Source organism: Dromiciops gliroides, chromosome 4, assembly GCF_019393635.1.
Source record: "Dromiciops gliroides isolate mDroGli1 chromosome 4, mDroGli1.pri, whole genome shotgun sequence".
NCBI classification, from domain to species: domain Eukaryota; kingdom Metazoa; phylum Chordata; class Mammalia; order Microbiotheria; family Microbiotheriidae; genus Dromiciops; species Dromiciops gliroides.
In genome coordinates, this window is record NC_057864.1 from 311480174 (window position 1) to 311492626 (window position 12453).

The 12453-nt window shown below is 34.1% G+C and overlaps 1 protein-coding gene across 2 annotated transcripts in view; it reads right to left on the reverse strand.

The window, feature by feature from the left end:
• Positions 1 to 467: 467 nt before the first annotated feature.
• RARS2 (arginyl-tRNA synthetase 2, mitochondrial) overlaps positions 468 to 12453 on the reverse strand; it is a 70927-nt gene continuing 58941 nt past the window's right edge. For both annotated transcript variants that reach the window (XM_044001424.1, XM_044001425.1), the window contains 9 exons: positions 10522 to 10582; positions 9540 to 9616; positions 8112 to 8236; positions 7457 to 7524; positions 7244 to 7353; positions 5202 to 5297; positions 3296 to 3370; positions 1350 to 1413; positions 468 to 918 (listed from right to left, as the gene is read on the reverse strand). In XM_044001424.1, coding sequence (XP_043857359.1) covers positions 832 to 918; positions 1350 to 1413; positions 3296 to 3370; positions 5202 to 5297; positions 7244 to 7353; positions 7457 to 7524; positions 8112 to 8236; positions 9540 to 9616; positions 10522 to 10582 — 763 coding nt within the window. In that variant the 3' untranslated portion in view covers positions 468 to 831. The remainder of the gene's footprint in view (positions 919 to 1349; positions 1414 to 3295; positions 3371 to 5201; positions 5298 to 7243; positions 7354 to 7456; positions 7525 to 8111; positions 8237 to 9539; positions 9617 to 10521; positions 10583 to 12453) is intronic.

Consider the following 12453-nt stretch of genomic DNA (forward strand, 5'->3'; position numbering starts at 1 on the left):
TAGGCTGTCTTTGGTATTCATTTTGCCAACTATTCTCAACATACTTATTAAGGACTGAATTTTGAAACTAGGCAATCAGACACTTCACATTTTGGGAGAGAAAGTATAGTATAATCACTGTGTGCAGATACTGGATAAACACAAATTTTGTTTTACATGAAACTATCAGACCAGTAAGATGCTTAAGTATCTGGGATACCTGAATTACAGTTTGTAACTTTCTCCTGTCCACCATTTAACTGTTAAAAAGATTGCAGAAAAGCCTGTACCTGAGCCCAGACTATACATACATACAGTTTTGAAATTGGGTTTAGATTACAGACTTAAGTCTATAGAGGTATATGTTATATATAACTGAACATATATATAAAATAGTCTGAGCCCAATTTCATTAACATGTATGTGTATTTGTTAAATATCTCTCCATTTTCTCCTAGGTCCAATGAATGAATGAGCAACTTATTAAACACTTACTATAGGCGAAGCACTGTTCTATGCACTGAGTATATATAGAAAAAAAGTGTAGACAGTTCTTACACTCAAAGGGCTCCATCCTACTGGGGAGAAACAACACTGATGAGGAGGTTAACAGTTGAGTTAGACGTAAATGTCCCATGGTCCTTGTGATGCAGTGGGAAAAGATAAGCAGTTATTTTCCTTTGATAAAAAAAGAAAAAATATTAAGGGAGTAAAATAGAGGTAGAAATTCTTAAACACAAATTCAGACTTAAAAATATGGATTCAGACACTAGTAAAATTTTATATTAAATTTCTTTTCATTTCCAACAGTAAAACAGATCACTGGGATTCCATTTTTTTTTTCTTTACAAATTACATCCTAGATACAGGTGTGATCCCAAGAAGTTTCATTCCATTGGCTAGGACAGAACGAACAGCTTTAAAAAGATGAAGTCTGGCCTAGAAAACAAAAGTCAAAGTATCAATAGTTGTTTAACCTGTAGATAGATTGCTGGCAATTGCACCTAGCAATGAGATTTTTATGAAACAGCAAAGATAAATCAATTACAACCCTAAAACCCCCCAAACTTCAGAGGCTCAATTTTCAATATAAAAATTAATATAAATAGCCCTGTTGTAATAATATTGCCATTCCTAAACTATGAGATCCTTGGAGGATGTTTCCCAACATCTGGAGTAAGAACTATGTTTTTGAAAGCATAGACATTAAATTGTTTCAAAATCAGAAAGACACAGGAACAATATATGGGCAGAATTCTTTTAGAAAAATCTATACCACATATTAAAGCTTTTGAGTTTCACTGTATTAACTAAGTATTGTGTAGAAAATAATAGAAATAGGAAGCCCAAATAATTAAGTAGTAACAAACCTCAGCTACTTCAGGAAGCCTTCCTTTTATTTGCAGTGTTTTGTGAGCCACAGCTGTAAGATGACTGAAACAGGAAGAGAGAGAAGTGTAGTTAAAGAAATTGTAGAGAGTGTAGTTATAAGGAGCATTTCAATGAATATTATTATTGTTGGAAACAACCTTATCATGCCACAGAACATTCTTGGGCCCATAATTGCGCCATCCCCATCAAGGGAATTTTAGAGTGAAACCAAGGAAATGATATAATTATGCTTACTTTCATAACAAAAATGATCTTGCCTATATTCTCACTACATAATTTTCAGACAGAAAAATAACTAGCAATGACTTTTTTCCCCCTAAAAAACCCCCACCTATTTCACTCAATAATGTCATTTTGGGGGAAGACAGAAACTGGTCAAGATATTTAATGACTTGAATAAAGCTGCACAGCTTTGGCAGAGCAAGGACTAGCTAGATCCTGAGTTCCCCAGTTCAATGCTCTTTCTTCCGAAGTAAAAAATCAGTAAGATCTTTTTTGAAGGGTAATGGGCTACTTTGTCTTTGTTTAGTGTTTTCTACCCTCACCCCAAATTTAAAATATGGAGCAACTTATCAGTCCAGCTATGTAGGCTGCTGTGCATGCTACCTAAATGGGTAAAATAACTTCACATTTATTTAAGTTTATTGAACAGTTACCTGCAATCATTTAGTTCTTACTCAGTCTACTTAAAAAGAGTAAGCTATTTTTCCTCCATAGTTCACTCTTCTTACTTCTTAAGACAACAAAAACAAAACATTTGCTTCTCTGAAATTCTTTGTTTTGGTATACCATCAAGCTTCTGATTATGTAAATCATCCTTAAGCAATAGTTAATAGAAAAAAATTTTATGTAGCCTTGCTCATAACTGTTATACTTTGGATAAATCCCTAAATGATAGCTCTTAAATTTTAACTACCAAGTAGGATTTTTAAAAATAAGTCAACTGAAACATGATGAAAGAACAAGGAATATATTCATATAACCAAGAGATATAACAGAATATTTGCCTTTTTTCTTTTGTACTACTGTTTTTGTTGGAAGAAATGATTATTTTTCACAAGATTGGCCCGACTGTTTGTTCAAAATCTGTCCAAGATTTTATAACATTCTAGGTGGTTCTAAGAGATGGAATCTTTGGTAGAACGCCAAGGAAATACATTATATCATAAACTTACCTGAATGCAAAGATGAAATAAACACCATATTCCACCTCCATGATTTTGAGAATATCCTCTAACATCTAAGCTTATTTACTAGAGGACTTTGGCTGAAAGATTCTTGGTAAAACTAGACTTTGGCTTAAGAAAACACATCTGCAATCTAAGTATCTTCGATGATAGTGACATGGAGGGTGAAAAGTGCTTCAAAGTAAAAACTTAGGAGGCATGAAGAGCCTGAGATTTTCTAAGACTATATTCTATATTTCTTTTTTTTTTTACATATAAGTTATTTTATTTTTTCCATTACATGTAAAGATAGTTCTCAACTTTTGTTTATACAAGCTTTACAATTTCAGATTTTTCTCCCTCCCTCCCCTCTCCCCTAGACAGCAGGTAATCTGATATAGGTTATATCTATATATCTATATATCATATCCATATACAGATAGATAGATAGATACACACACATATATATACACATAATAACATTAATCCTATGTCTGCATTAATCCTGTTACAAGAGAAAAAAATCAGAGCAGTGGTGCAAAACCTCAAAATAGAAAAAAAAAAAAAAGAACAGCACCCAAAACAAAAGAAATAGTATGGTTCAATCAGCATCTATACTCCACAGTTCTTTTTTTTATATCCTATATTTCTAAGACTATATATCATCTAAGATTATATCAGCCAGTCGCTGGAAGCAAGATCCAGGTTTCATATTTTTATGTGTTAAAAGGCATTAAGCAACAATAATGTCTTGTTACCTCAGTGTTAAAAGGTAGCTGACAATATGCTTGGGTTGAAGATCCTGAGAGGATTTATAAAGCACCTCATCATACCTAAGACAAAAGATAAAAAAAATAGGTTCAAGGAATGATCACTGTCATTCTGTTATGGCCTATTCTAGCCCTCACCCATTATTTTTTGGAACCATCTCATCAATGCAAGAGACCCTAAACATATGAAGTACTGAACAACGGCTCCAAATGAGTATTAGCTAGTTTACTCTAACTATTCACATGCTTTGGAGCTTAGGAGAGAAATACAGATCATGAATAACAAAGTATGGCTCTTCTGTTCTTTGTTTTGATATAAACCCTGTTATAATCTAATGACCACTTGTGCAAGGGATGACCTGTGCTCTGCAAAGTTTCTCAGCCTCTGCCATGAAAAGGCTTTTACTTTGATGAGAAAAAGTGACAGGGCAAGTCTAATTTTCTTCTCCCCTTCCCGTTCTCTCTCTTTTGCCTCATAAACCAATTACAGTGTTAAAAAACCCGAAGTATAGATCTAGAAACAAAGGCAACAGATAACACTTTGGTTCCCAACAATTAAGGTGTTCTATTGGAACCATTGTGAAGTGATGACCAACAACTTTCAGACAAGGGAGGCTGCCTATACAAGAAAGGAGAAAACTGGGAAGCCACTTCAGAGCCACTCTACTCACCACTCCAACATGCTATATTAGACACTGATATAAGAGATTTGTAATACCTCCTTCTTACCATCAATGTAAGGAATATAATGTAATAATTAACCTTTTGGATACATGGCTGTGTATAGGGACATATTTGCTCTTTGCTTTTTCCTAATGTTGATGCTGATTTACCAGAGAATCACTCATTTGAAAAGATGACACTAAATGTAGGAATTTAAATGGGGAGAACTTGATCAATCCTTTTTATTTAAGGGGAAAAAGCCCTATGAAACACAGAAACTACTGCTAGACATGCTGATCTAAGATAAATAGGAATCTTGAAAGAATCAATTAGAAATTTAATTTATTTTAGCTGCATGGAGACTTAGTGCTATGCCAAAGGGCAGGTTGTAAACTGGCTTTTATGCACTTTGGCAAAGCTACATTTTTTCTACCTGGGTAAAAAGCCACTGTTCAAGCTCAAGAAATAACCTCTGTTTTACTGTCAACAAGAAAACTAAGGAAGGTCTTTTGCTCACCAATATGCTACTATGTTTTGCATACATAAAAGCACTTCTAATGACCTGGAGGCTCAAACTTAGTATACTATTTTTTCAATTTCTGCAGGGGGAAAAACTATTGCCAGCCAGGAAGTCATTCCCAGGAAAACTGCTATGAGAAAGAAGCATTGTTCCTGGTCATTCACAGCTTTTTCCTTTTTCTAGATTATACCATATTTGGCTTTTAAGCTTTACACATACAAGAGTTAGGTTCAAGACCCAGAAGAGCTGATATGGGATAGACAGCACAGCAAGTTGTGGCAATATCTTGTCAAGAATAACCAATCCTATTTAAGGGCAGAAATTTACCCCCATGATGATGATCTGGCATCTTAAAAACGCATTTGAGGGGCAGCTAGGTGGCGCAGTGGATAGAGAACCGGCCCTGGAGTCAGGAGTACCTGAGTTCCAATCCGCCCTCAGACACTTAACACTTACTAGCTGTGTGACCCTGGGCAAGTCACTTAACCCTAAGTGCCTCACTAAAAAAAAAAAAAAATGCATTTGAGATTAAAAAAAAAAGTAGATAACTAAAAAAAAAAGTAGATAAATACCTCTTCATGACAATTTTAGGTGCAGCACTCACTCTTTAAGAGACATGGGAAATGGAGTAGATGACCTACTTATGCTTAACAGAACACTACTGGTAATTCTAACTAATAGAAAAATATACACTTTCAGACTGAAAATTACCTGAGGAGATGCTGAAGTATGGAAACAGACTGTGGGTCTTGTAAGCAAGTTGTGTTGATGTTTCTCAGATGACCACATTCAAATGTCTCTTCTAAACTACAATTCAAGTTACCAAAATCAGAAGAAAAGAATACATAGAAATTAAAGATAGCTATACAATTTATCTGCTAATGAAAAACATCACAGTAAGCACAATTCAACAAATATTTATTCAGCATTTACACATTAGAAACTTACCCTCTATTATGGGGAAAAACATTAAAAAATATGAAAAAGTATAGGAGAGGCATAAAGTATGATGGCAACCATATTTATGTATTATTTTAGGATTTTTTCCTAATCAAATTATCTTTTTTTCAATTAACAAGCATTTAATTTTCTGTCCTCTCCTTCCCTACCTCCCAAGTTCACTGGCTCGGACCAACTTATAACTCCCCCAACAATTGTTTTTCCTTTTCTGTTCCAATATTTGTCATCAACCTTAATTCTGTGTCATTAACTTTTGTTACGAACATTTATTAACTCTGCCAGTGGGAGATGAGTGGGAGGTGAAACCTCAGAGTTGTTTTAAACTTTCCTTTAATTTCTGGTGCTTTGGAGTAGTTTTTCACATGGTTATAGAGTGAATTACTCATTATTATTTCTTCTCTTCTTTTTATATCTCAACCTCTTGCAGTTTAGTGTCTGAGTTCACCACTTAACTGAAATTGCTCTCTCCAAGATTACCCATGATTTTTAACTGATAAATTCTGAGCTTACCATAGTCCTTTTTGACATTCCTGTAGTATCTGACACTGTTCAGCACCCTCTCCTGAATACTCTCTTCTCCCTGGGTTTTGATGACATTGCTCCTTCCAAGTTGTTGCTCCTGTCTGACTCTTTATTAGTCTTGTCTTTATAACCATGAATACCCCCTAGGATTATTGTATGCCCTCTTCTTTTCATTTTCTCTATATCAGGGGTCTAGTATATTTATGGATCTCTTGACCCTGAAATATTTGTACAGGCTGTTCTCCATTCCTGGAATGTCCCCTCTCCTCCAAGACATCCTTAAGGTTTAGCTCATGTGCTTCCTAAGGGGATGGTGTTCCTGATCACTTTACTTTTTACTGCTCATTCCTGTTTCAAATTACTATATGTATTTCTGTTTATATACAGTATCCCTCAATATGATGCAACTTCCTTGAGAGTAGAGACTTTTATTTTGATTTTGTATCCTCAGTGTCTGTCATAGCATCTTATGCATATCAGGGGATAATAATTATGTGTTGGATTGGAATGCTAGCTGTTAAATAGTAAATGACTAGAGAAGAAGTGAAAACAGTTTTGAAATCAGGGAAGTCAAGTAATATTAACTGCTGTTTTTTTTTTCTTGAAGAACTCTCTAATCCAATGCTTTCTTATAGGAGTAGGTAGAGAGTTTGCCATCAAGGATCCCCCAAATCAGCTCAGACATTCTGACTCAAAGGGATCACTGCAGGCTCTGATGGATGGAGTTGTTTGACCTAGAAAACTCTTTGGAATTCTGTTAAATTCTGCTTCAGGGTCTTGTACAAATAATTTCATTCTGTTTTTGACCTGTTTTAGTCTAAGACCTAGATATGCTTCTGACTAAGAAATGTGATAAACTAAAGAAAATAAATTACCATGTGTTTAAGAGACAAATAACATTTGCTTTTGACGGCTTTAGCTTTTGAACTGGGAATTTTTTTCTTTGACTTTACTTACATTCTTTCATTTTAGTCTTCCTACTTCCATTCCTTTTCCCATACTCCATTACTGATTATTAGTACTATTAAAAGAATGGCCATTTGAGGGCAAGTAAGCAACTCAACATTTTTTATATTTTCAAGGTGTAGGAAAGGCCTGAAATAAATTATAACTATTGGTTCAGGCCCAAAAATTGGTTATGGGAAGTTTAGAAACACAGAATACAAGGAACCTGGTCTTAGAAGGGTACAATAGCAGATTACTGTAATTTGGGAGAAAAAAGTAAGAGAAGGATAGAGAAAAGGGATATTTTCCCAGGAGCCTCAGCTTACCTAGACAGCCTGGCATGTGTGTACTGCAGGAAAACACCTGTATCACCTCGACTCTGAAAAACGCGGTCCCAATTAAACTTATAATCAGACAACAGGTAACCTTTGAAGTCCTGAAAGGATGAAGAAGAACTCTGCCGTTTGGTTTCCAGCAACAAAAGAAAGGTTTTTTAAGTGTGTCGACTTTTGAGAAAGGGATACACAATTTCAACTTACCTGAACAATGAGTGCTGCAAGTCCGACTCTTTCTGCAATCTCATGTCGATTTTCCAGCTCTTTAGTTGCTGTAAAATATTGACAGACAAAAAGCTAGTGGATTTAATGTACATGACACTGTGCCAGACAACTTAAGTGGAGAAAATAATCTGCCTAAAATGTATGGAAAGAAGAGGAAACAAGCAAGAGCAATTAGGTCCATAGTGAGTAATTTTACTTTCTTATATTAGACCAGTTTGACTCTACTCAATAAATCATATTTATTTGCTAGGAATTGGAATCAGTATGCAGTGGTAAGTAAAACATAAACTACCTTTTTTGTTAAACTGTAGGCTAACATATCAGTCACTCATTTTTCCAAGAGAAAGGGATAAAATTAAGACATAAGGCATTGTAAGAAGCAGAACTGTATACCATAGGCTCTTCACAAAACTCATGTAGAAATTAAGGCATAGTAAAACTGCCTCTAAAGGTATGACAGAGTTCATGTTATTTATATGAACTTCCCTTGAACTTATCTGGAAGATTTCTGGTATTCTGAACTGATGGAAGATACTCTGATATTTAGTGAATTATGCTACATAATACACTTTCAGGTAGCAATTACAACAGATCAATTTTGAGTATAACAACATTTAAAAAGATGTAAACTCACTCTTGGAAAAAGCCATGTTTTCTAACATCCTTGAGCGAGTTTCATTTATGACATCCTCCAGAAAAGTAACATCTCCTCTTCGAGTCTTCATTCCTTGCACCACTCCAAAGGGAACATGCTGACACCTGAAGAGGGAGAGAGGAGCTGAACTTTCATACAGACAACCGAATTAATTTAGCTAAGGAATTTAAAAGAATTAGGAAGGAAATACTCTCCTTAACCTCATTTCAGATAATAGCAGAAGGAATAAAATGAACAACTGAATAAAACTCTGCTTGCTTAAAATAGGTCACAAAATTACTGAAGTAACCCATAACTAATATGAAAAACTCCATTTATGTGGGTAAAAAAAATGAGAACTTTAAAAATCAAGCAAATTAGGGCAACAAAAAATCAAATTCATGTAAAATAAAAACTGCTGGTTAAAGCACAAGAACAAACAGTACTGAAAAGAACTGTTAACTATTAAAAGTTACATGAAAGATTGTTCCGAAGCACTAATAAGAACTGCAAATCAAAACAGCCCTTAGGTTTCAGTAACCCAGAAAAGTGGAAAGATGAGAATAATCAATGTTGGAAGGATTGTGGGAAGACAAGGAACACTAATTGTGAGTTGGTCCAACCATTATGCAAAGTTATTTGGAAAGAACTAAAATGCTTATACTTAGTATATTGTAGAGGGGATACTCCTAGGCATTTATCCCCAAGGAGGTAAGTGATAAAAAGAAAGGTACCATATACAGCTAATTATTTATAGGAGCAATTTTAGTAATAGCAAAGAACAAAGTAGATGCCCATCGATCAGGGAATGTTTAAACAAACTGGTTTGTGAATAATCTATTACTATGCTTTAAAAAGAAAAAGAAAAGGACTATTATGAATACAGAGAAGCATGGGAAACTGATGTGAAGTGAAATAGGAAGCTGGAGGCAATATTCAAGAAATGACTACAGAAATGTAAATGGAAAGAACAAATGAAACCAAGTGTTATGAAATTATAATGATCATCTTGGCCCTCAAAGAAGATAAATGAAAATGAACCTCCATCTATCCTCTAATCATTGTAAAGGTAGAGGACTAGGTTGAGGTTGAACATTACAAATACTTGGCTAATGTGTTTGGTTAGTTTTGTTGAATTGTCTCCCCTCCACCACTATAAGAAGTGGCTTATTCTCTGTATTGGGAAATGCAGGTAATATAAAAACAAAAGATGTCAATAAAAACAATACTTTAAAGTTAGAAATATAGCCACAATATTTTTAAAAAGATAAACAAAATTTTAAATACTTAATCTCTATATAGAAAGCTCTTAACCTGAAAGGTAAAGTTTGACTTCAGATCATTAATAATTTGGCAAAGAACAGTTATCGTTAGCCTTGTTTGCTATCTAAAGCTTAGAAATATATTACTCATATAGACAGACATTACCTTTCTGCCCATTCATACCCCATGAGCTTCAGAATTTGAAATACTTGTTGAAAATGATTTTGTTGGCCTTTATCTGTCTTGGAAAGAAAATAAGCTTAGAAATGGGGGCATTTCAAGTTAAACCTAAAACAAAGAAAACTAAACAGGTGTAACATATCTCACTAAACAATAACAGTGACAAAAATTAGTGTATTGTTTAATAAGGAGATAACTGTGTATACATCAATGTACCAATGTAGATCACAAAGTATTATGGAAGAACAAGACAAAAGCCATGGGTAATAGCTAACCTTTACATTTTTAAGAGGGAGAGCACAGCAAAGAAAGTTCTAAAATTTTAGTGTTAAAAGGCAGATTCTCTTGGAAATGGCAATAGAAGAGAAACTATAGGAGATGGCCTAGAAATAAGAATGAAGCCTAACCGGGCTGAAATTATATAAAAGATTCATTCATTCAGGTGAAACTGTTATAGTATGGTTTCCAACAGAGCAGGAGTTCTTAACTGTTATTGTGTCACGGACACCCTTTTTAGCAGTTTGGTTAAATCCCTTTTAAAAATGAATAAATGTATAAGATTTTACAAAGGACAATAATTATATTGAAATACAGTTATCAACATATTTTTCAAAAGTTAATGGATGCATTTCCCTCTCCAAGGGGAGGGTGAGTGTGTACCCTTGATTAAGAAACTCTGCTCTAGAGTAAAAGTACATGATATGATGGCAAGGATGATATATTCACAATGCTCTTTCAAAGTGCAGTAAAATTTCATTTTAATGAAGCAAAAGGGATTGCTTTTTTAAAAGCTTTCATTAAAAACTGCTATCTAAATATGCTTGATATCACACTGTTCCTGTAGCAATCTAATACAGTGGGCAGAAATTAATCTCTTTTATTGCTTCCCAGAATGATTCCAAAGGCCCACTTGCATAATTGACGTTTGAGAAATTCCAGCCCTCTACTCTTTATTTTGTTTACTTACCACATATATCATTGAATCAAAATTGTATTTGTTCATTCGATCAATGGCAGCTGCAAGATCTCTGAAAAACGAATTCATAAATTAGAAGTTCTTTAGATCTTTGTACTAGCAATATTCTTCTGATGTAAAAAAAAAAAAAGCTAAATGCTTTAGGGAATGTGAACAACTTTTCGAGAATGCCACACATACCACTAATTAAATCTGGGGGGCCTTAAACTACTATCTAGGCAACTGTTTGAGAAAGGATATGAAACTAGCTAAATTTCCAAAGGGTTTTACAATCACCTACTTTGATTTCTCTCCTTTTTTTCTCAAATGAAAATTATTAGGAAAAAAAAAGTTTAAAAAATCTGTTCAGCTGATTCCTTGACTACTGTTTTGCCAGGATTAACAATAACTTTTTAACTTGTCATTAGAAAAGGTAGGCATTCTTAACTGAATATGAGTGAATATAAATTCCTTTGGCAAAGATATCACTTAGTTAAATATAAAGCAAAGAGCTAATGTTCATAATGAACATAAGGAAAAATGAATTGCAAATTATAAACTTTTAAGTAAAGAGATCTTTTTGGTTAATATTAGTGACACATCCTTAGATCTTTTTATTAAAATGGCAATCAATACATAAAATATCTCAAAAAGAAAGGTAAAGACAAAATAAACAGAAACCTAATAAAAGTCAAAGATAAAGGGAAGCAATTAAAGAAAAGGTACTATGTTAAATTCACAGAACTTTTTGAACTCAATGAGTTTTTCAGATTAATAATCTGAGGCTCAGAAAAGTTATACGACTTGCTCAAAATCATGCAGCTAGTCATGGTAAAGATGAAGCCAGAACCTAGTTTTCTTAACTCCTAGCATAGTACTTTCCTTGAGATGTAACATGCTACTTTTTCTCACCGGAAGTGACTGCTTTAATACATATCAAAAACCAGCATGGCATAGTAAAGAAAGAACTGGTGATGAAGTCAGGAATACCTGGATTCATATCTTGCTACTGACATGTACTGGAAGTCACTTAATCTTTCAGGGTCCCAAGGAAGCTCCTTCACACAAATCACAGGAGTGATGCCAACCTGCACTGGAAGAGGAAGTTCCTACCTGGGAGGTCCCTACACTAATAAAATCACATACCTGATCTAAAAAGAAATAGCCAACTGAAAATGCCAACATTAGGTATTCCAAGAAGTTTGATTAACCTTGTATACTTTCAACTTTGGCAGACATTTTATCCCAAATATAAATTATAAAATTTATAAATATAAAATATAAAAAAGAGTTGGACTTTATCAGCATGAGGGATTTTGATGGATAATTTAAAAGTTCTATTCTAAACACAGAAGTGCCTTTACAACATGCACAAATCTTATTGTTGCCTTTGTTACTGGATGGCAGAACATGTGAAAGTAATGGAATCAACTCAGTACCATCTATGATAAATGTTTATTTTCTAAATTTGAAATTATTTGTTCAGAAACAGATTTTAAACTACTTACTTAGAAAGAAGGGTACAGCTACACACTGAACCTGGGATATCCAGGGCACAACAGCAATCTCCTTATGTCTAAAGTATTTACAAACCCAATGTAACAACTCCTGCACTGTGTAATTTAATTTCATAAAAAAACATTGAAATGTATATAGGTGAAAATCCTGAGAAAAATCCAGAAAGACAATGTCAAGGACAGCTGAGGACTTTTTATTATACAGAGCCTCATGAGGGGCACTGGGAATGTTTCTAGTCCTTTCTTGGAATCTGTGTTTCATTTGAAGGCCTATGAGATCTTTCTTGGTACTTTTTCTAATACCAATGGGTTGCTAGAAATAAGAAAAATTTCTCATAATCTTTGGTTCTCTGCTAATAGCAATGAACTTCTATTTAGAAATCAGTGTTCCTCCTTTCTCCTTACTCCAATTTGGCACTTCTCTAAT